General features: G+C 43.3%; 1 protein-coding gene across 1 annotated transcript in view; it reads left to right on the top strand.

Moving 5' to 3' along the window:
- Positions 1 to 20,927, top strand: part of ATP10A (ATPase phospholipid transporting 10A (putative)) — an 895,063-nt gene that overhangs the window by 713,740 nt on the left and 160,396 nt on the right. The window contains exons 8-10 of the mRNA XM_086934179.1: positions 7,611 to 7,828; positions 17,452 to 17,646; positions 20,130 to 20,691. Of these exons, the coding sequence (XP_086790305.1) occupies positions 7,611 to 7,828; positions 17,452 to 17,646; positions 20,130 to 20,691 (975 nt within the window). The remainder of the gene's footprint in view (positions 1 to 7,610; positions 7,829 to 17,451; positions 17,647 to 20,129; positions 20,692 to 20,927) is intronic.

Below are 20,927 nucleotides of genomic sequence, written 5' to 3'. Positions count from 1 at the left end.
ATCCCTTTCACATTTTTGTTTACATTTATATTTGCTGGGTCTCTAAGAATAACTCATTACACTATGAATTGTATTTATTTATGAGTTTTATTTTCTTTTAATGAAATTAAATGGGTGAATTTAACCGATGTAAGATTTTATGGATTTTTTTTCAAAATAAATTACTTTTCTAGTCTTTACTACTCATCCTTGAAATTCCATACAGTGCCCGAATTGAAATAAAAGCTATTAAAGATTTAACTGTTAGATGATGATGCTTGTAAGGTGTTTATAGAGAAGTTGTAAAAGTAAGGAATTCATGCTGCACTGCTACTGAGAAATATATGACAATTATTTCATCATCCCGTGCAAAGCTTGGTTATAGTATTACAAAACCTATGTTTTAAGATATGCACTTATATAAGAAGAAAGATATTGTGTGAAATGAATCACTATTTCATTTCAGCTCATGATTCTGACCTGGATTTATTCAGGTACTGAAGGCTGGGCCACCCCCTTATCCATTTCATAACTGATCCATGACCTTCTGGATTATATGCGTAAGACCACACCCTTTCCTCAGCCGTTCTATCACTGATGCATAACCATGCTATCACTTGCAGCCATTTAGAGTATCAGAGTCATCGTTAAGAATAGTGGATGCTAATTTACTCCCTTATTCTCCTTCTTCAGGCTTATAAACGAGGTCTATGTGTTGGTCAATGCCGGCCATAGCCATTTGTCCAGGTTGTTTCCTTGTCAGCCTTGAATCCACAGTTGCCTTCCCTCATTCCGAACAAAAAATGAATGTGTCCTTCTGTAACACAACTGGTGCTCATGTACAGTGCTCTGATGCCTTCGGGTCAAGTTTGCGCTATATAAAACTCCGAAAAAATTAAGATTTTTTTATTTACAGGAGCACATGCTGCAAATGGGAAATTTAACTAACCATTGAGATGCACCATACCCAATTCCCCAGATGCAAGCAAATGTAGAGCCATCTGATACAGCTATTTTTTTCTCCAGTAGACAGAACTTATAATGCTTTGCATCTCCACACATTCACTTAAACTTGGGGGAGAAAAGCACAATGAAAATGGAGTGAGTCCTAGTGCATTGTGGGGTTCAGGGGAGATATCATGAGCCACCTCGAAACCAATACGCCTTCTTCAAAGAAAAACAACTTATAAAATCCATCCCCAACTCTAGATGGCATGGGTGTGCATAGAATGTGAATCTACAGCACTCCAAGCTGAAAATCGATTGGTATAGGTAAATAATATGCCTATTTCAGTTCCTTTGTCTAGATGTCTAAAAACAATAATCTTGTTTTATATAAATTTCCATGCGCACAAGGTTCTCAATTCACCATTTCACTTAGTCACGGTTCCCTTATCTAGTGAAACAGTTTTGTAAGCTGTACTTCCTTTGAAGTCAACACTACACTATGGAAGTCATGGTAGATTGCCTGCCTGAAAAAGCCTTGAGTGCACCGTCATCAATCAATCAATTGGATTTATACAGCGCGCTACTCAACTGTGAGGGTCTCAAGGCGCTGGGGCAGAGGGGGGGTGGAGGAGCTCCGGAACAGTCGAAGAGCCAGGTCTTGAGGTTCTGCCTGAATGTGTGCAGGGTCGGGGAGCATCTGATGTTCACAGGGAGCTCGTTCCAGGTCTTGGCCGCGATGTAGGAGAAGGCTGTCCCGCCTTCTGTGTTTCTGCGGATGCGGGGGACCTCTGTCAGGGCGAGGTCGGCCGAGCGGAGCTTTCTCTTGGGTACGTGGGAAAATAATCTATCGTTGAAGTATTTGGGTCCGGAGTTGTTGAGGGATTTGTAGGCGTGAGTGAGGAGTTAGAATGTGATCCTCTTCTGGACGGGGAGCCAGTGGAGGTCTCGTAGGTGTTGGGTCAAGTGTTTGTGGCGCGGTGTCCTGAGGACGAGTCTGGATGCGGCGTTCTGGATGGTTTTGAGTTTCTGTAAAAGGGTTCTGTTGATTCCGGCGTATAGGGCATTGCCTTAATCCAGTCTACTGGTTATGAGTGCGTGGGTGATGGTCTTTCTGCAGTTGGGGGGGATCCATTTGAAGTTCTTGCGGAGGATGCATAGGCAGTTGAAACTGGTGGAGGCGACAGGATTGATCTGACGGTTCATGGAGAGGGAGGGGTCGAGGATGATGCCTGGGTTTCGTGTGTGATCTGTAGGTGTGGGTGGATTCCCAAGGGCAGTAGGCTACCAGGTGTTGTCCCAGGCGGAGGTGCAGGGTCCGAGGATGAGGAAATCGGTCTTCTCTGAGTTGAGCTTCAGGCAGCTGTCTTTCATCCAGGCAGCCACGTTCGTCATTCATTCCTGGAAACTGAGTCTGCTGTCTTCAGGATTTTTTGTGAGTGAGAGGATGAGCTGCATAGGATATGATGCTGAGCCCATGCTGTCTGACGATGGCGGCAAGGGGGACCATGAAGATGTTGAAGTGTGTGGGGCTACCCTGTGCTTCTTCCTAACTAGGCATACCATTAAACAGAAACTCAGGAGAATTGATCTTAAGAAGAAGCGGTATCAAAATCCTCAAAATAAAATCATGTATAAAACAGTTAGCGCCCAAAATAGAAAGGATCATTATTACCCTGGAAGAATATATTATTGGGAAAAGAAAAGCAGAGAGACTATAAGTCAGTTTAGAACATGTTTTAAATTGGTTAATTCGTTACCAATGCCCATCTAAACAGTCCCACCATCCCAAAAGGCATGATTCAACTTTCATCTGTAAAATTGATGAAATAACATAGAGCTCTACGACTGCAAAAATTGCACCTTGGTGTGATGCAGTGACCATCCTACTTGACCTTCCCGTTTTTTCCCATGACACCCTCATCACCTCATACAAGTACAGCAGGATTCATAGAAGCTCATCCAGGGATGCCCTGTGATGACTAAACCACTCAGTGCCTTTCTGAATCCATCTGCATCATGTATCATTAAGGGTCACTCTGATTAATGTTGATTCTTTGAAGGATATTTGCATATCGGACTTTGGAAAAAATAGTTATTCATTTTTTCAGTATGCTTTCATTAGAATATTCAATTTGTGACCTATTACTAATGACCTTTCATTTTTAAAACCAATGGTTCTTCAGCTTTTGGTCTGTCGCGAAAAGTTTCAGGCATGTTTTCTGATTACCTCTGTGTTACGAGCAAGCATGAGACCAAAATGCCTCTGAGTATCGGATAAGACTTTGAGTAGATGGTCAACAGGGGATCATGTGCCTTACCGCACCTTGTGAATCTATTTCCAATGTCCATCCACTGAATCATCTCAGACAGGTTGACTCCAGTTATGTGTCTCCTTGCTTAATAGTGGTTTAGTTCCCTTCAACAGACAGATGACAAAGGTATGTCTCAATGTTCTTCAGAATAAAATTGTGCTGGTATCCAAGAGCTTCTTTTTTGTCTCCTTATACTTTTTAACTAAATTACCATAGGAGAGTTCCAATTTTTCCATTTACACCCATTCAGAGAGCCGAGGCAAGATGCAATCTTGCAACCAGGTAGGTAGACTGAAGTCTTTGCCTCTAGTAGTAATTCAGTAAAACTAATGGCATAGAGTATACTGGCCAACCACGTCTCACGACACATGCATCTTTCTATTGCTCTAGTACTTAGGACTCTTAATTCTAAGCATGCATATTGTGTCTATATAGCACCTAGAAACAGATGAGATTCAATCACTGTGACTGTGCACCTGTGTTGTGGAAAGAGGCAGGCGTATTATTTATTTAAAGCCCTGATTTATTTATTTGTTAGCCTTGAGGATTGTTTCCAGGTGGTAATTTGCTTTGCTGGCTGCAAAATATTTTGCAAGATGGCAGCTAATTTGAGGATGACTAGGCTGAACAGTGATTTAACCAGTGAAGCAAACGCTTTTCAAGTTTAAGGAATATCTCTTTAGTGAGCATTCAGTTCCTGAGTGTTACAATGTGCAGAGGGTTTGGCATGAGCGTTTGTGAATGCAAGTGTCTGGTAAGGTCTTAATTGCGCTGTTCATTACAGAGAGCAGTGTGCCAGTGCCAGTGGAGGCATCAACTCTGTATGACAGTGTCTAATGGAAAATTCTAAAACAATTGTGTGGTAAATACATTTGTGTTTGGTTGTCCATTTTGTTTGCGCCTAGAGGAACAAGGGATATGACATGGATACCCCAGAACACATCAACGCTTGTACTTTTGTTCTCTGTTGGCATCCAGTACAGATGTCTGATTAATCGTTTTTATTTCCTCTTTTGCTCTTGGGCTTCAGACCATAAGTCAGAATTTTTACTTTTTTATTTTCAGGTTGTTCCTGTTGCAAAAATTTCCTAGCTGAAAGTTTGACTTGGAAGGCATTCTGTGCCTTAGTGGGAGTGTGGAGTCATCAGATTGTATTAATAGGCGAAGAGGAGGACCTGGCTTGGCAGTTTGGGCAGCACTGTTTCCACCGGAGCAGGGTCAAGATTGGTTTGCATATGGCTGGGTCCAAACTTAGTTGGCATGGTGTGCTAAGAAACGGTGGGCTGGCATGCGCCCTATTAATTTCCAGTGGCTGAGATTAATTCAAGCACTCCATCCAACACTTTTTTGTATACTTTAGTATATCACCCTAAGTGGGATGGGTATGCCCAGATGTTGGTTCCGTGCACAGTGTGCCACTGGATCCAAGCTAAACCTGGCTACTGAGCGCTAACTAGGGTAAACCTGGTACTGGGTTGTTTGTATTCCATCTCAGAGAGGACCTGACCTAGCAGTTCAAGCTGGACTGTTCCCATTGGAGTAGGGTCAAGCAGGGCTTTATTTGTAAACAAATAAGTGCTGGGCCCTCGTGATGAGGCCACCGCAGATTGCACCACACAGTGCCACTGCCAGCGCTGCCAATGACAGAACTTACACAACTACTAACCATCACACTGCTACAAGTGTGATAATTCGGACTGCGCAAGGCCCCCAAGCTTTAAAAATGGTTTGGGTGGCTGCTATTACTTGTTTTAAACCTGTATTGAATTAATAAATAACTGCTATCCTGCTCATTTTTAAATGAGCAGCTGTTCCAAGTGCCGGTGTCGGCAATTAAGTACCAGTGCCAAGCTTCGGAAACCACCGGCTCAAATTAAGCACTGGGGTAAAGACTGATTTGCATATGTCTGGGCCCAAACTGAGGTGGCATGGTGTGCAAAATAACGATCGGCTGGGATGTGGCCTTATTTATCACCAGTGGCTGAGTTTAATTCAAGCACTCCATCCAACACTTTTTTATATAGTTTGGTGTGTTGCCATTTCACAATTAGCACATCCACCCACAAAGTAGTTTCCTTCATTGCCAGGGAGAGTTATATGATCATTTCTGTTTTCTTGAGCCCCCCCCCCCCCCCAAAAAAAGGATTTTTACCTATAACCAATGTTTTTTTTAGACTGACGAGGGCCCAGCAGCTTCTAGAACAATAAAATGTTAGAAAAACCATGACAAAAAAACGAGAACTGCTTCAAACTGGCAACCAGTGCTAGATCAATTGGGTTTGCCAATGTTTAGTATTGCATTGGAATCTGTTGGGCTTGTTTTTCATCAAGATAAAGATTGACTAATTTACATTAATTTTGAAATATGTTGTTGGAAAAGCTGACTATCCGCTGCTGAACTGCCGACCATCCGCTGCTGAACTGCTTGAAGCATGGGAAATTAACCTTGCTGTGATCTTTGTCATTATTCTCCTTTAAAGACCTGTGTCTTTGCTTTTTCATGACAAAACATTCTTCCATTTCTTGACTCTGCATTGCTTGTATATTTACTTTTTTAGCTAGCGCTTGTAGTTTATTGTGAATTGTGCCATCTTTGGCAACATAGTTATTTCGGACTTGCCTTCCTCATTAGGAAAGATCTTATTGATTTAGGACCCTGTCATGTCTCCCTTCATAACTTCATTTATATCACACTGAGAGTTCTCCTTATTTGTTCTCCCAACCATTGGCTAAAGGTTTTTAGGGTTGAGCCGGCAAGAGCATGCGCTAGCGCAAGCTTCTCATTTGTGAGACACTGTTGATAATAAAAAGGGCTTGGATCCTGCCCGTTGCTTACCAGTTGTTGGTTTGCATCGCTGATACTGGTGCCCCCCCCCCTCTTCAGTCCTGAGGAAGACCCCACTTCCAAGAGGCTAGGGCCTAGATGTAGGTAATTTTATTTTACCACTTTTTAAATACCGAATTTTACCGATTCGGTAATGCCCATTGATTCCTATGGGCATTGAAGCCCATAGGAATCAATGGGCATTACCGAATTGGTATTTACCGATTCCAGCAAGGGTGCAGGGGGTGTCACTTTGACACCCTCTAGCACCCCAAATACAGGCATGTGTGCCATGTGGCACACAGACATGGCCTAAGGGCATGTCTGTGTGTCACATTGCACAGGTGTGCATGCACAGATGTGCATGCACACCTGAATTCGGTATTTTACCACACAATAGGATTGTGTGGTAAAATACCGACTCTTAAGGGCCTGTGGCACTCTTAGGAGTGTCACCTACATATGGATTTACCGATTCTGTAAATATACCGATTCTGTATTTTACAGATTCGGTATATTTACCGAATCGGTAAAATTACCGATTCTTAAAATAAAATGTCCCTACATCTGAAAACCCTAATACCGGTCAGAAACGGCCGAAATCGTCTGTTTCCGACCGGTATTAGGGCTCCTACATCTGGCCCTAGGTCCCATAGGGGTCGAAACGTCATTTTTATTGTGTTTGTGTCAAACCCTGATGACAGATAATTCATATCTGCATCTTTCTGTTATGATTTTGCATTTTTGTGTTTGACAGGAAACTGACAGGTTGTCACCACTGATTATTGATGTACATATATGCACTACCTTCCCTTTGCACACCACTTGCACTTACCCCAACCACGCACTTGTCACTTCACACTGTATGCACCTGTTTTTTATATTAAATGCTAAATGTGATATGTATTCTATCTTTATAGTTTTTGATCTTCTGACAATCCATGTGATATTCATTAAATCACAATCATTTCTTGAATAAGCTATTTGGTGTTGTTTTAATTTATCTATTTTTAGAACATGTGTTGTCCCCTGATGTATTGTGAATATTTTCCTCTGTGACTATATTTTTGTACCACTATTTACCCGAGTCCAGTGGTCTATCGGGTCACCCCATTGATACATAACTCTACTCAATTGCACAAGACATGCTGTTGTTCAAATAGCCACCTAGCGGGGTTCTAATCTAGCAAAGTGCTCAGTTGGCGGTATTTAATCTTGGGGTACCACCAACGTTATTATAATGGGCAGTAGCTACTGCCTTCCAGAAACAGGAATTGCCATCTATCAGCATGCAGTCTTCCTGTAGGTAATGAGGGCCCTGATGTATTGATCACTTTAGTACAAATGTGTAGAGCTTGTGTTTTTGAAATACGTTCACATGTCTCTTTCTTAAAGGCCATCAGGACCACCTTAAACCCTTTCCTCTTCAGACAAAAGTATTACGAAGCCCATATTTAAGAACCACCATGATTATTCCTTTAAGTGTCTGCACGCTCACATCCACCATCATTTTAACCTTGTTCTTCTGTCTGTCTTGCTCTGCACAGCAAGGCGTTTGGCAATGTACCAGGAAGCAGACTCCGAAGATGAGGAGGTGGCACCCAAAGGTGGTACTTTGCCACGACGTGACAGTGCCAGCAGCCACCAGAGTGCCAAAGTTGTCCATCGAACCCAGAGCACTAAATCCCATAGGCGCACCGGAAGCAGAGCTGAGGCAAAGAGAGCCAGCATCCTCTCCAGACACACCGCCTTCAGCAGCCCAATGGTTAGTCACAAGGAAATGCCAGATTTCTCCTTTTCACACTCAGTGCTCATGCTTTCATTATGTCGTTGTCTTAAAAAACTGTGATTTAATATGTGGGTTTATCAGGTTTTTTATAATGTAATAATACTCCGAATAATAGTATGAGCATATGGAGAGGGTGATGGAAGGTGAGTAATGGATCCAATTTTGATGTATGTGGAGGAGTGTGGCTCACTGATTAGAGCGGCTGACCCTGATGCAGAGGTCTGGCCCGGGACCAGGGTTCAATTCCCGTCGCGGCAGGGTCTTGAGCTCAAATGTCCGCGGACCTGATAATTCTCGGCTCGGTGCCTACTCTAATCATGGGGTCCCACGCTGTTGAAAAAGGTACAGGCAGAAGACCTTTTCCGAAGTTGCCCGGCGTTAGTCGCCTCTATACCCACTCAAATTTACCCAAACAAAGAGGCGGGCGCTGGAGACTGGAAGGCAGGAAACAGAAGTTTTATTCCGACGGAGCAGAACACGTCAAATCAGACAACAGGGTATCTTCACGAGGTGCTCTAACCGCATCTCTGAGGCCTGGCCTCTTATACACAAGTTTATTGTTTTATTACGTTAAACACATCTCTGTCATTTACTTTGATGTAAGGAAAGACGTCCTCGGAATCCCCGCTTCAGGTCCGTTCCCACACACATTTACAGTTGAAGTCCCCACCCCGGTCACAACAGGTGATGATTATCGCGCAGCTGGACATTCCGCCGATTCACGGAATGTGTGAGGTTGATCGGATCTCATGGGGTGGGGGCTTTGATCAACTCTTGGATCCTTTGATGAGGGAAACTTCCTACTGTACAGGAGAGGGGGGCAATAACAGTATCCGCAGGGCCAGGTGGCGGCCTGGGAACGAGGAAGACAAAACGGGTACAGAGGAAAGGGGGTTTTATCAAAGGATCCGGGACCATGAAAGGAATGGTGGGAGGCGTCGCGCTGGGAACAGGATGAGGTTCCGAGGCAGAGCTGTGTGGAAGAGGGGTTTACGATCCAAGGCATTGTGAGAGCGGGGGTTGTCAGCGTGCGGGGGGATGCTTTGCGAGGTCAGGGGAGAGAGAGAGAGAGACGCGCTGGCTATCAACGATGGGCAGAGAGGCCATGGTACTCAAAATGGCTGCCGTTTACGCGCATGAATGGGCTTGAAAAAGGGGCAAGATGGCGCCGATAATGTTGACGCTGCGACCTAAGGTTTAACAACGCTGCAACTCTGGGCAATAGCTTGTTTAGTCTCCACACCGGCCCTAATCGCTAAGGATGCCTGGCTTCACCAGGGGGTGCCCAGGAGTTGGGCGCCTCACAGGAACAGGCCAGGACGGGTTCCTCGGCGGTTTGTTCAGCACGGGGACACACTGGTAAGTGTAACCATGCGCTTTATAAGCTTCAGAATTTATTTATTTATTTATATTTATGTATCCAACGCATTTTTCAATGTCTTTAGTTAGTGGCACTTTTTGTTTCTGTACTGTCTTTGTTAAAATGTGTAGCTTGATAAAGATGTTTATATCTAATTTATTATTGGAGTTTTATAGTGCTTTTGCTGATCACTTATGCCCACTTAACTAAAGCTCCGTGATCACACTTTACACGTTGCCTTCCTGAACTTTTCACATATTTGTGAAATGTCACTTTTTTATTTGATTCACTTTTCCGTTAGCAAGGGAAGCTTTTTCCTTAAGTGTCTTCTCTTATTACCCCCCCCCCCCGTATATTGTACATTGACTGGTGTTCTTGCCCACACTATAGGTGCAAGTTGGATATTATGGGGCTCATTACAATGGCGGAAGGACCTCCGGGCCGGCGGTGTGGTCCGCCAGCCGTGCGGACCGCGATTGTCCCATCGCCAGATTACGATGGTGGTGGTGGGATCCAGACCGTGACAGCTGCGGAGGAAAAGCCCCTCCCCCATGGAACCGCCACAGGCAATCGTTACGATTGCTCGGTGGAGCGGTCTGCATCCATAAAGTGGTGTCGGTGCCTAGCAAGCGCTGTCCGCCAAATTATGATGAGATGTCCACCCGGCCTTTCCGCGGGCCCCCCTTGTGTTGGGGTGAGGTGTCGGTGCACTGGGGGGGTACCATGGGGTACCCCCCCTACATTTCAATGCACCAAGTGGCAGGCAGAGTGTAGTGCCTGCCACGTAGTGCAGTGAAATGCATGACAAGCTCTTTTTGACATTGCGGCGGTGCTGCTGTCAGCAGCCACCGCCGCCATGTTATAGGTGCGGAAAGCGACCGCGGCGGTCCCATCCTAATCAGGTATGCGGGACTGCCGAATGCATGACTGGCGGTTCCGGTTTACACCACCATGGCGGACGGAGCCAGTCCGTCCGCCATTGTAATCAGCCCCTAAGATCGGTTTTCAGATAGATACAAGGGTCATGTTCGCACTATATAAAACTATTAAAATAAAATTAATTTATATATTTGAGATAGATAGATTTCACATTGATACTGAATGGTTCCTGTTAGTAATTTTGCGATTTCATGTTAACACTAGATTAAAAATATCTGATGCAAAACTCCTCCTACATACAAGAAGAGGGAGGTCTGCTATTTACCGAAAGGTTTAATGGGAAAGATTTAATGGGGGTGACATTACATAAAATATGCAGTTCTGTTCAGTCAGTTGTTCTAAAGTGGATATGTTACCAAAGCAAAATTGCAGCATAAACGGTGACTCTGGTATGATTTACTGATGCGCAAATAATACATCAGCACCAGTGGAGACCAAAGCCTAACTAGATTTGGGATCAGTGGATTCAAGAGATTCTTGAGGGCATTGCGTTTCTGGTTTTTGCACTGAAGCATATCAGCTTGGAATCACAACAAAATATTTAGCAGATTTCTTAAGAAATGCCAAATTAGTTTCCCTTATGTCATGAAATGCAAAATCTAACAATTCAATTCAATTCAATTCAGTTAATTTGTATAGCGCGCTACATACCTATAGGGTCTCAAGGCGCTTGGAGAAGGGTGGGGAGTTACTTGTCGAATATCCATGTTTTAAGTTGCTTTCTGAATGCTAGGTGGTTCTGAGTGAGGCGAAGGTGGGTGGGAAGAGAGTTCCAGGTTTTAGCCGCCAGGTAGGAGAAGGATCTTCCTCCCATGGTGGATTTGTTGATGCGAGGTACAGCAGCAAGGGCTTGGTTGGAGGAGCGTAGCTGGCGGGGGCGGGGGGGTGTAGAAGGAAAGTCGTGTGTTGAGGCATTCGGGTCCAAGTTCGTAAAGTGCTTTGTGTGCGTGGGTTAGGAGGCGGAATGTTATCCTCTTATTGACGGGGAGCCAGTGGAGGTTTTTCAGGTGACCAGAAATGTGGTCGTTACGTGGGATGTCAAGTATGAGTCTGGCTGATGCGTTCTGGATGCGTTGGAGTTTTTTCTGGATTTTTACGGTGGTGCCGGCGTATAGGGTATTTCCGTAGTCTAGGCGGCTTGTAACCAGTGCGTGGGTGACCGTTTTTCTAGTTTCGGTGGGGATCCAGCGAAAAGTTTTTTGAGCATGCGAAGAATGTTGAAGCACGATGATGAGACGGCGTTGACTTGTCTGGTCATCGAGAGTGAGGAGTCCAGGATGATGCCCAGGTTCCGTGCGTGGTCTGTCAGGATGGGAGCTTTTCCAAGGGACTCTGGCCACCAGGAGTCGTCCCAGGCAGAGGGGGAGGTTCCTAAGATAAGGACTTCTGTTTTATCGGAGTTCAGTTTCAGACGGCTGTGCTTCATCCAATCGGCTACTTCTTTCATCCCTTCATGTAGGTTTGTTTTGGCGGTGTTAGGGTCTTTGGTGAGTGAGAGGATCAGTTGAGTGTCGTCAGCGTAGGAGATGATGTTGAGGTTGTGTTGGCGTGCGATGGCCGCGAGGGGGCTCATGTATACGTTGAAGAGGGTGGGACTGAGTGAGGATCCTTGTGGCACGCCGCAGATGACTTCAGTGGCCTCTGACTTGAATGGTGGAAGGCGGACTCTCTGAGTTCTTCCGGCAAGGAACGAGGTGATCCATTCCAGTGCTTTTCCTTGGATTCCGATGTTTCTGAGGCGTTGTATTAAGGTGCTATGACAAACTGTGTCAAAGGCTGCGGAGAGGTCGAGGAGGATGAGGGCGACTGTGTCTCCATTGTCCAGTATAGTTCGAATGTCGTCTGTTGCTGCGATGAGTGCGGTCTCAGTGCTGTGTTTGGCTCGGAAGCCAGATTGTGAGGAGTCGAGGGATTTGTTGGTTTCGAGGAAGGCGGCGAGCTGGTTGTTGACAGCTTTCTCGATTACTTTGGCCGGGAATGGAAGGAGCGAGATGGGGCGGTAGTTTTTGAGTTCGGTGGGGTCCGCTGTGGGTTTTTTCAGAAGGGCACTTAGTTCGGCGTGTTTCCAGCTTTCCGGGAAGGTGGCGGAGTTAAGGGAGCAGTTGATGATGTCTCGGAGGTGTGGTGCAATGATGGAATCAGCTTTGTTGAAGATGTGGTGAGGGCATGGGTCTGTGGGGGATCCTGAGTGGATGGAGTTCATCAGGTGGATGGTGTCCTCAGTGGAGATTGGGTTCCAGTCATTAAGGATGTTCAAGGGAGGTGAAGGTACGGCGGAAGTTTGGGTGGGTTGGTCTCCGGGTTGGTTGTCGAAGCTGTTGTGGATGTCTGCGATTTTGTCGTGGAAGAACGAAGCTAGGGAATCGCAGAGGGCTTGAGAGGGAGTGATGTCGTTAGAGTTGGCAGCGGGGTTGGTAAACTCTTTGACGATGTTGAATAATTCCTTGCTGTTGTGGGCGTTGTTGTCGAGTCGATCTTTGAAGGCGGCTTTCTTGGCAGTCCGGATCAGTTGCTGGTGTATGCGAGTGAAGTTTTTGAAGGCGTCCCTGGTACTGGTGTTTGGGTCTTTTTTCCATGCCTTCTCAAGGGAGCGACAGAGTTTCTTGGATTTCTTAAGATCATCGTTGAACCAGGGGGCGTTTTTGTTGCCTAGTTTGATTTGACCTTTTCTCAGGGGTGCTAGGTTGTCGGCGCTGTTGGTTAGCCATTGAGTGAGGTTAATGGCTGCTTGGTTAGGGTTCGAAGAGTGGGCAGGGGGGTTTTGAAGAAGCGATGAGGAGATCTGGTCGATGGTGATTTTGTTCCAGTTTCTTCGCATAGTAGGTTGAGGATGGTTGTGGGTTGTGGTCTTTTTGTAGAAAAAGTGAACGCAGCTGTGGTCCGTCCAATGGAGAGCAGTGGTGTGACTGAAGGAGATATGTTTGCTGGAGGTGAAGATAGGGTCGAGTGTGTGACCTGTGTCGTGAGTGGGGGCATTAACAAGTTGTTTGAGTCCGAGGTTGGCGAGATTGTCCAGAAGGGTGGTGGTGTTGCTGTCGTTGTTTTTTTCCAAGTGAAAGTTGAGGTCTCCCAATAGAATGTATTCCTCGGAGGGGAGGGCGTGTAGGGTGATAAAGTCAGTGATGTCTTCACTGAATTGTGCTCGGGGTCCTGGTGGCCTGTAGAGGAGGGTGCCTCTGAGAGTGGTCTTGGGGTCAGTGTGGATCTGGAAGTGAAGGTGTTCGGCGCTAGCGAGGTCGACGTCTGAGCTGGTTGAGATGAGGATGGAATTCTTATGGACGATAGGGATGCCTCCTCCTGTTTGCTTGCTGCGGTCTTTCCGGATAATCTTGTAGCCTTCCGGGATGGCTATGGTGATGTCTGGGGCTGAGGAGGCGTTCATCCATGTTTCTGTTAGGAAGGCGACGTCCGGGGAGATGGTGTCTAGTAGATTCCAAAGGTCGATGGCATGTCTGTGGACCGAGCGGGTGTTGAGCAGGATGCATTTTAGGTGGTTGGTGTCAGGTCTCGGTTTGGTGTTAGTGGATGTGGAGTTGGTCTTGGTGCCGTCGAATTTGCAGGAGTTGCAGGTGAAGGGTCCATGGGTGTGTCCAGGGGCGGCTTGGTCGCAGTTGGGAAGTCCACCGGGGTTTAGGGCTAGGAGGGTGGAGGCGACGTATGTAATGCGGGGGGGTGGACGGTGCGGGGGCCAGGGGCTGGGCGCGGTCCAGGCGCGGACGGGCGTAGACGGGCTTACCTTTGGCGCACCTTCGGCGCGACCACTGCGCGTGGACGCTGCGCGTAGATGCATCTGTCATAAGTTGAGAAGTGGAGGGGGGCGGAGCGTGGGAGGGGGAGCTGGGAGGCGTGAGCGTAGGGGGAGGGACGGGCTGCAGGCACAACAAAATGGTGGACAAACAACAACAAAAAGGACAACAGTACGCTATGGGCGCAATCAGGCAGCAATTGACTTCAGGGGGCACTGCGTGTAAAGCGAACTAGCGGTGTAGCACAAGATAAATAAAATCACAATAAGTGAAATCACCAGACAAAGCGATGCGGAGCACTACGCTACAGATCGGGTTCCAATTCTATGTAATTAAAGCTATGGCAGAGGGGAGGAGCAGCGCTACGCACACAGGCACAATATAAATGAAATATGCAATGTAAGCAGTGCGGAGCGCTACAGACCGGGTGCTGAGTCAATTACATTAAGAGTATGGCAGTGGGGAGAAGCAGCGCTACAGGTACTATTAAGTAATATACTCAATGTAAAATTATACACAAAGTAATCAGAGCGGAGTGCTACGTTACAGAACGGATGCAGAAACAATTTAGTTAAATATATGGCAATGGGGAGAAGCAGCGCTACGATACCACAGCAGCGCTATGAGGTCGGGAGGAAGGGTGGAGCGACCGCTTTCCAAGGAGTCAGGCTAGTCACAGAGAATCCCCAGCCTGGCCGTTCCTGATAACATGTATGTCGATTTTGTATAAAAATATAAAAACCCTTGTGCATGAATGTACAAGCATCCTGTCAAAAATTATTTCAAGCATGTTAACTTAGTACCTATCCAGGGTATAACCAAAGGGTCCTGAAGTAAAGCATAAGATAACTACCTGATTTAAAAGGTACCACTCAGAGCATTTATTCTTTGACCAATTAATCTATTCAAACTTGCATTAATCACCAGTAATAGAGAGGATTGGAATTGTGCATAATGTATTTATCTTTCTGTTATCTAAATCTATGCCCTCAACCACTTCCCTGACTTCAGTCATGCCTTAAGTGTTTCCTCCTGCTTTGCATCTCACATGGTATTGGTGAACAGACTTCCCTATATACCAAAACTATCTCCCATCTCCAATTGTAATAGTGTAATTTCACTCTGACCATCTTTCCTTTGGCCCACAAGCAGAAACAGATATTTTTGTTCAACTGGACAGCCTTAACTTGCTCACCAAAAGCAATTAATGAATTGTCACTTAAGAAAATAAGGGTTGTTATATTGCTTCCCCTGTATGATGACTAAACGCCTCATAGGCATTCTAGCTTTCTGTGCCATGAGTTAATTTGTACATCAGAGCGTCAGACAAGTGATCATCCATGATACCTTGAGTTCCTTGGGCCCTGGTATGATTTAAGCCTGCTTGAGGAGGCTGATATATAAATAATTATATATAGGGATGGTACTCAGTATACTACTTCCCACCCATGGGATGTTTATAGAATACTGGTTGCTAACTGTGGAATTGGCCATTGTGTACTGGATACTTCATTCATTTTTATTTAGTCAGAGGTAACTGACGTTCAAGTATTCTGGAACCTGTGGGCTGGCAACAATTTGTATGGTTTAGATGTATGCACCTTCTCTTGGATCTATGTTGAAAGGTTGAGTTAGGGGATCAAATAGATGTACACTGCATGCCATATGCTTGTTATTCTATAATACCGTGGCGCAATAGCCGAAAGGAGTAAGGTACTTTGCCAATTTTTGTGAAGGAGGCACCTGTGGTAATGTTGATGTATGCTGCTTCAGTGGGGATATTATCTGGATATGGCCTCAGGTGTCAAAACATAATTTGCTTCTTTTGAACTTTCTAGATATATGCGTATTTCTCAATAACACTTCGAATGTATTATAATCCACATCTTGAACTTTGAGTTTCCTTTTCTTTTTAAACAATCTGAAATCCTTCATTGCTCTATTTTCTATTAATGTAAATTTGCATTTTTCTCCTTGTTTGCTTTTCTTCATAGTATAAACGGTGGTATTCTGGTATTACATTGTGATGATTCTGTAGGCCTCGTGTTAAAGATTACTAGTTAAAATCTCACATTGGAGACCTTGTAGTCATTTGCTGTTGTTTGGTTAGATATTGATGGCCTTTAAAGCATAAAGAAAAACACTATTCTGGCCAAGGATGCAAAATCACTTAAAATCCATAAGGTACTATATGCATTATGCTTTGGAACCTAGTGAATTTCAACCTTTGAATGTTAATGTAGAAAAACTGCTTGTGCGTAAGCTAGATCTCTGATATGTTTTTAAAAAAATGAGTGCAAGAAAATAGTATATTTAATGAAACTTCATTTTTGTCATTAAAATACAGCACACATTATAGAGGTGCACGGAACCTTAATTCAGGCTATGGAATTGTGCAAAATTCAAAATCCTGCTTCTATACAAATGTGTATATTTTGCATGTTTGCTCATTATGCAACGTTTTCTGTTGCAAGTGTGTTTTATTGCCTTATTTTGTGCATATGCCGCATTGATCTACACTCAACAGCATTAATTGTAAAGATGCATTATGAACAAATGCAAGTATTTTCTAAAACTTTAGTTTTTTCATAATAACTTTGTCGATTTCTTCTACCACGAGTTCCATTTTCTATATTGCTGCAGCCAATTATTTTAAAAAATGCGGCTTTCCCAATTTTATAAAATTGAAAAAATGCATGGTTACATTTAGTTACATATTTGCTGCAAACTAGCTCAATTTCACACATTACTACTGCTTTTTAATCTGTATTTGAGTGAGAGAATGTACTGTACGCTGTTCTGATATTGTATGCAGAAAGTCTTAGAGACCTTTTAATATTTGCTGATACAGCTTTGCAGGAAGTAGATTTTTGTTTTTAAAAATAATGAATTAAGAATAAGTTCTATTGAAATGCAAATGTAATATTGTCCTGTCTACTTTTTGAAGGAATTGTCAATAATACTAAGTCAGAACTGCTGCACATGGAGGGTTCGAATTCTGTAAGCCACATACAAGCTTTTGCACATTGCTCATATTGTGTTTTTATGTTGAACAAATTATACTGAATTGAGTCCCAAAAAACCTCACCTGTTGATCAAATAAAATGCACAGTGTTATAATATCACAAATAGTTCATTTAAAAAAATCCGTGGGCAAAACAGCAGACAAATCGACGAGTTGAGTAAGATAAGTAAGAAAAAGGATATGTGTAGTTAAAGAAATTGAGTCTTAAAACATTTAGGGACTGTCTGACAATAGGAGACAGCTGTTAGAGAGCACTGGTGTACAAGAAGTTTGATTTCGTTTATCATGTTTAGTTTGGAGTTTTCGGCTTTTGGAATGCACTCTCTTTCCTCCTTCAAATCCATTCCACCTGCTGATTCCCCAACATCAACTATCATTTATATATAGGACATGTGATCTTTTGAGGAGACCTATTCAAGGACTCAAAGAAACATGAATCTCAAATACTCTTTGTATTTCTAGGAACACACAAATATTTCTGGTTTACATTGCTGAGGTTACATTAGTAATTCAGGTTCTATGTTTCTAGGAAAAAGATGTTACTCCTGATCCCAAGCTGCTGGGAAAGGTAAACGAGTGTGCCAGTTACCTCCAGATCATGCGGAACCATGAACAACCACTGTCCCGACTCACACCTGAGTTGTGTGATATTCTTGACTTCTTCATTGCATTGACCATCTGCAATACTGTTGTTGTGACCTCTCCTAATCAGCCAAGGCAAAAGGTAGGTTGAAAAAATGCCATATCAACCATTACCTTTAAAACGGCATCCCGCGCACATTTATTGGAATACAATGTTAATGCAGTGTTATGTTATGTGACATACTTGATTCAATAACACATTCTAGGTTTTAAAAAAAAGCCTTTCATTTGAGTGTATGGATAAAGAAACCCTCCATCTTTCTGTGGTGTGTAAATTGAATATCATTAAAATGAATAACTGTTATTTGTATTGTCTTGAAACAGAGAAGTGCATAGTAAACACTATATAAAATATGTTATCATCTTTATTAGTTCTGGATATAAATCAGCTATTTACAGATCCCATTGAATAATCTCAATATTTTAGGTGGATCGTGCATCCTTGCAAGCCACTTTTCCACAGAAACCCTCCTAGAAATTTTAGACATTGCAGCAGCCAGCAGTATTCTGTACAAGAAAGAGTAGGGTATTGGTCCTTCATAGCTTTCCTGCTAAAATATATGTGGCATTACAATGCGCTCTTGCACCTTATCCATGTGTGTTTTGGAGAGACGTTCAAGCAACATTGGTTAACTACTCAAATGATATATTACTGCCGTAAGAAACCTATCCACCCTTGTTAATACTTATTAGAACATTGGAATGTTGGGAGCTCCATTGCAGACAATGGAGTGCTCCCTGCTTCTCCGGGCTGGTAAAGGCCCACAGAGCAACATTCCAATGTTCTACAAAGGCTTCTCGAAGCTCGAGGGGAGTTATATCCCCTTGAACTTCAATGCAATTTTTAGAAAAATATACGTTGTGTTGCACAGCATTTTTTCCAATTTGTTAGAACAAAAACATAAATTTTGGGTATTTTCTTGGTTCCCTCCAGGAGCGGCCACACATTCTAGGTACCTTTAAAATCTTTAACATATCATAAAAAAGAGTGCTAATTCAGAATGTATAACTTTTGGAATGTATAACTTTTGGGGATAACCCCTTATGAATGCCTTAGCCTGAAGTGCCTCAAGCAAAAAAAATGCTGGGCCTGGGGGAGTCTCAGCAGAAGGGTTAACCCAAAGAGGCTAACTTTGTCACTTTTTCTTTTTCATGAATTTGGTTAAGGCATCCAATTAATGAAGCTTGGAATGTAAACTTCCACGTCCTTACTACTTCCTGTCATATATATATATATATGTAGATGGAGTAGCTAAGAACAATGGCATCTGTTTCAATCAAAAGATATGATTTGAGAAAGACGGTCAGAAGGGATTGTTGCTAAAATGTTGCGAATTCAAAAATAAAAGCTTCTAGGATTGAGGTTTGTATCCATTAATTGTATATCTGTTGAGATTTGTTTGAATATAAATATCTATTCCTCAAGTAACCCCTTGCGTGTGGTGCAAACTTTCGCGCTGCGTGTGGGGTTTTACTAAGTGGGCGGGATTCATCCTGCGCACATGCCCACCGTGACGCGTGACGGCTCCCGGCCGTCACGAGCATGCAAGGGGTTAAGTACTGCTATATATTTATAGTTCTTTTTAGTTTCTTATACATGTACATTCTTCTTTAGCACTAACCATGTGCCATCCAGAAGCGGAAATGGAGTTAGATACAGTACAGAAGAAGGATATTTAAGTATTTCACATACTCACTTGAAATGTTGCATAGCAAGGTACACCTTTAGTTAAAACAGAAAACATTTACATAGTATAACATTTAGCAGAAAGTGGAACTTTGCGGACACGTGTAAAAGTGCCTTCTTGGTGCATTTGTATACTGAAGCGTGCCTATTGATATTGGTTATATTTGCTGATTACCCCTGTAGACCCCAAGACCAATGTGTTTTTCATATTTATCAAAGAATTCACCAGTCAGGTTTTTGTGGGTTAGGATTTTGGTTTAGATTTTTCTACTCTTCAAACACGTTTTAATTTCCATGTGTTGTGTTGAGGCCAAGTTGGAAACAGTGAGCAAGGACTGCCTTGTTCTGTCTAAAGTTCATGCATTAACTCACAAAAATTTGAGTTATGAGTTTGATCTTTAGACATCTTGCTTGAAAAAACACGGCTCTGTGAAGTACCCTCATGAAATGGCCCTGTAATCATGGTTATTTGCAAATTACATATTGCTTTGTCCAGGTATACAAAATGTTTCTCCATAATACATATCAACTGGCCTGCAAAATTTAGTGTACCTGGTCATTTGAGAGTTCTTATCACTCTCACACTTTAAACGTGTGGCTACTGCACTGACAGATGGAATACGCTCGTATTAGCTATGATTGTGTCATAAGTACCATATGTATAAAGCATTACATTTGTGAATGTATACAATTGTTGTCACAGATTATATAAATATAAAGTTTTCTTTAGCATGTAGAAAAATTGGTAAGACAAATTCGGTGACATATTAGAAAATTAGGCATCTCTATTACATTCTCTTACATTGTTACTGTTTGTGTATTTTCTAGTCTTAAAACCTGTACACATTTATGAGAATGAAATCTCTGTATTTTTTAAGGTCAGAGTTAGACATGAACTGAAGTCTCCTGTGAAGACCATTGAGGACTTCATCCGAAGATTCACCCCCAGCCGCTTAACTTCCGGATCTAGCAGCAGTAGTTCTTCAAGTCTGGCTACCAGTAAATCAACACTAAGAATTGGGTCGAGTCTGCTTTCGTCCAGTTCCGCTGAAGGAGCTTTGTTCAAATTAGATGAAAAGATGGCGCACACTCCTCAGATGAATAACATTGTGTTTAGCTCGCAGCAAGCTGGAAAAGCCGCATTGTCTCCATCTGAAGATGGAGAACTTCGCTATGAAGCTGAGAGCCCAGATGAAGCTGCTCTTGTATATGCTGCGAGAGCTTATCATTGCTCACTGGTTGATAGGCTGCCTGACCAGGTAACAGTAGAACTGCCTCATCTTGGAAGGTTGACCTTTGAACTATTGCACACTTTGGGCTTTGATTCCATTAGGAAGAGAATGTCGGTGGTAGTCCGTCATCCCATCACAGATGAAATAGTTGTTTACAGTAAAGGTGCCGACACAGTCATCATGGATCTTCTTCAGCCCTGTTCTACAGGTATTGTGTTTAATTCAATTTGTTGCGCGGTGCCGCTTACATAGACAGTCACGTTATTAAATAGGGTGTGGATCAGGCATTTCGAAGACAGAATAATTATCATGGGGTCACAATAGGGTGTCCAGAATATTAAGGGCCAAACTATCCAAAAGTATCTTTGTAATGAATTTCTATACCTAACCCCACATATACATACCTTGGGGAATATATATATATATATATATATATATTAACGC

The sequence above is a fragment of the Lissotriton vulgaris genome, chromosome 8 (assembly GCF_964263255.1).
Source record: "Lissotriton vulgaris chromosome 8, aLisVul1.2, whole genome shotgun sequence".
In the NCBI taxonomy this organism is placed as follows: Eukaryota; Metazoa; Chordata; class Amphibia; order Caudata; family Salamandridae; genus Lissotriton; species Lissotriton vulgaris.
The sequence above is the reverse complement of the archived record's forward strand: the minus strand, read 5'-3'. Positions and strand labels throughout refer to the sequence as shown.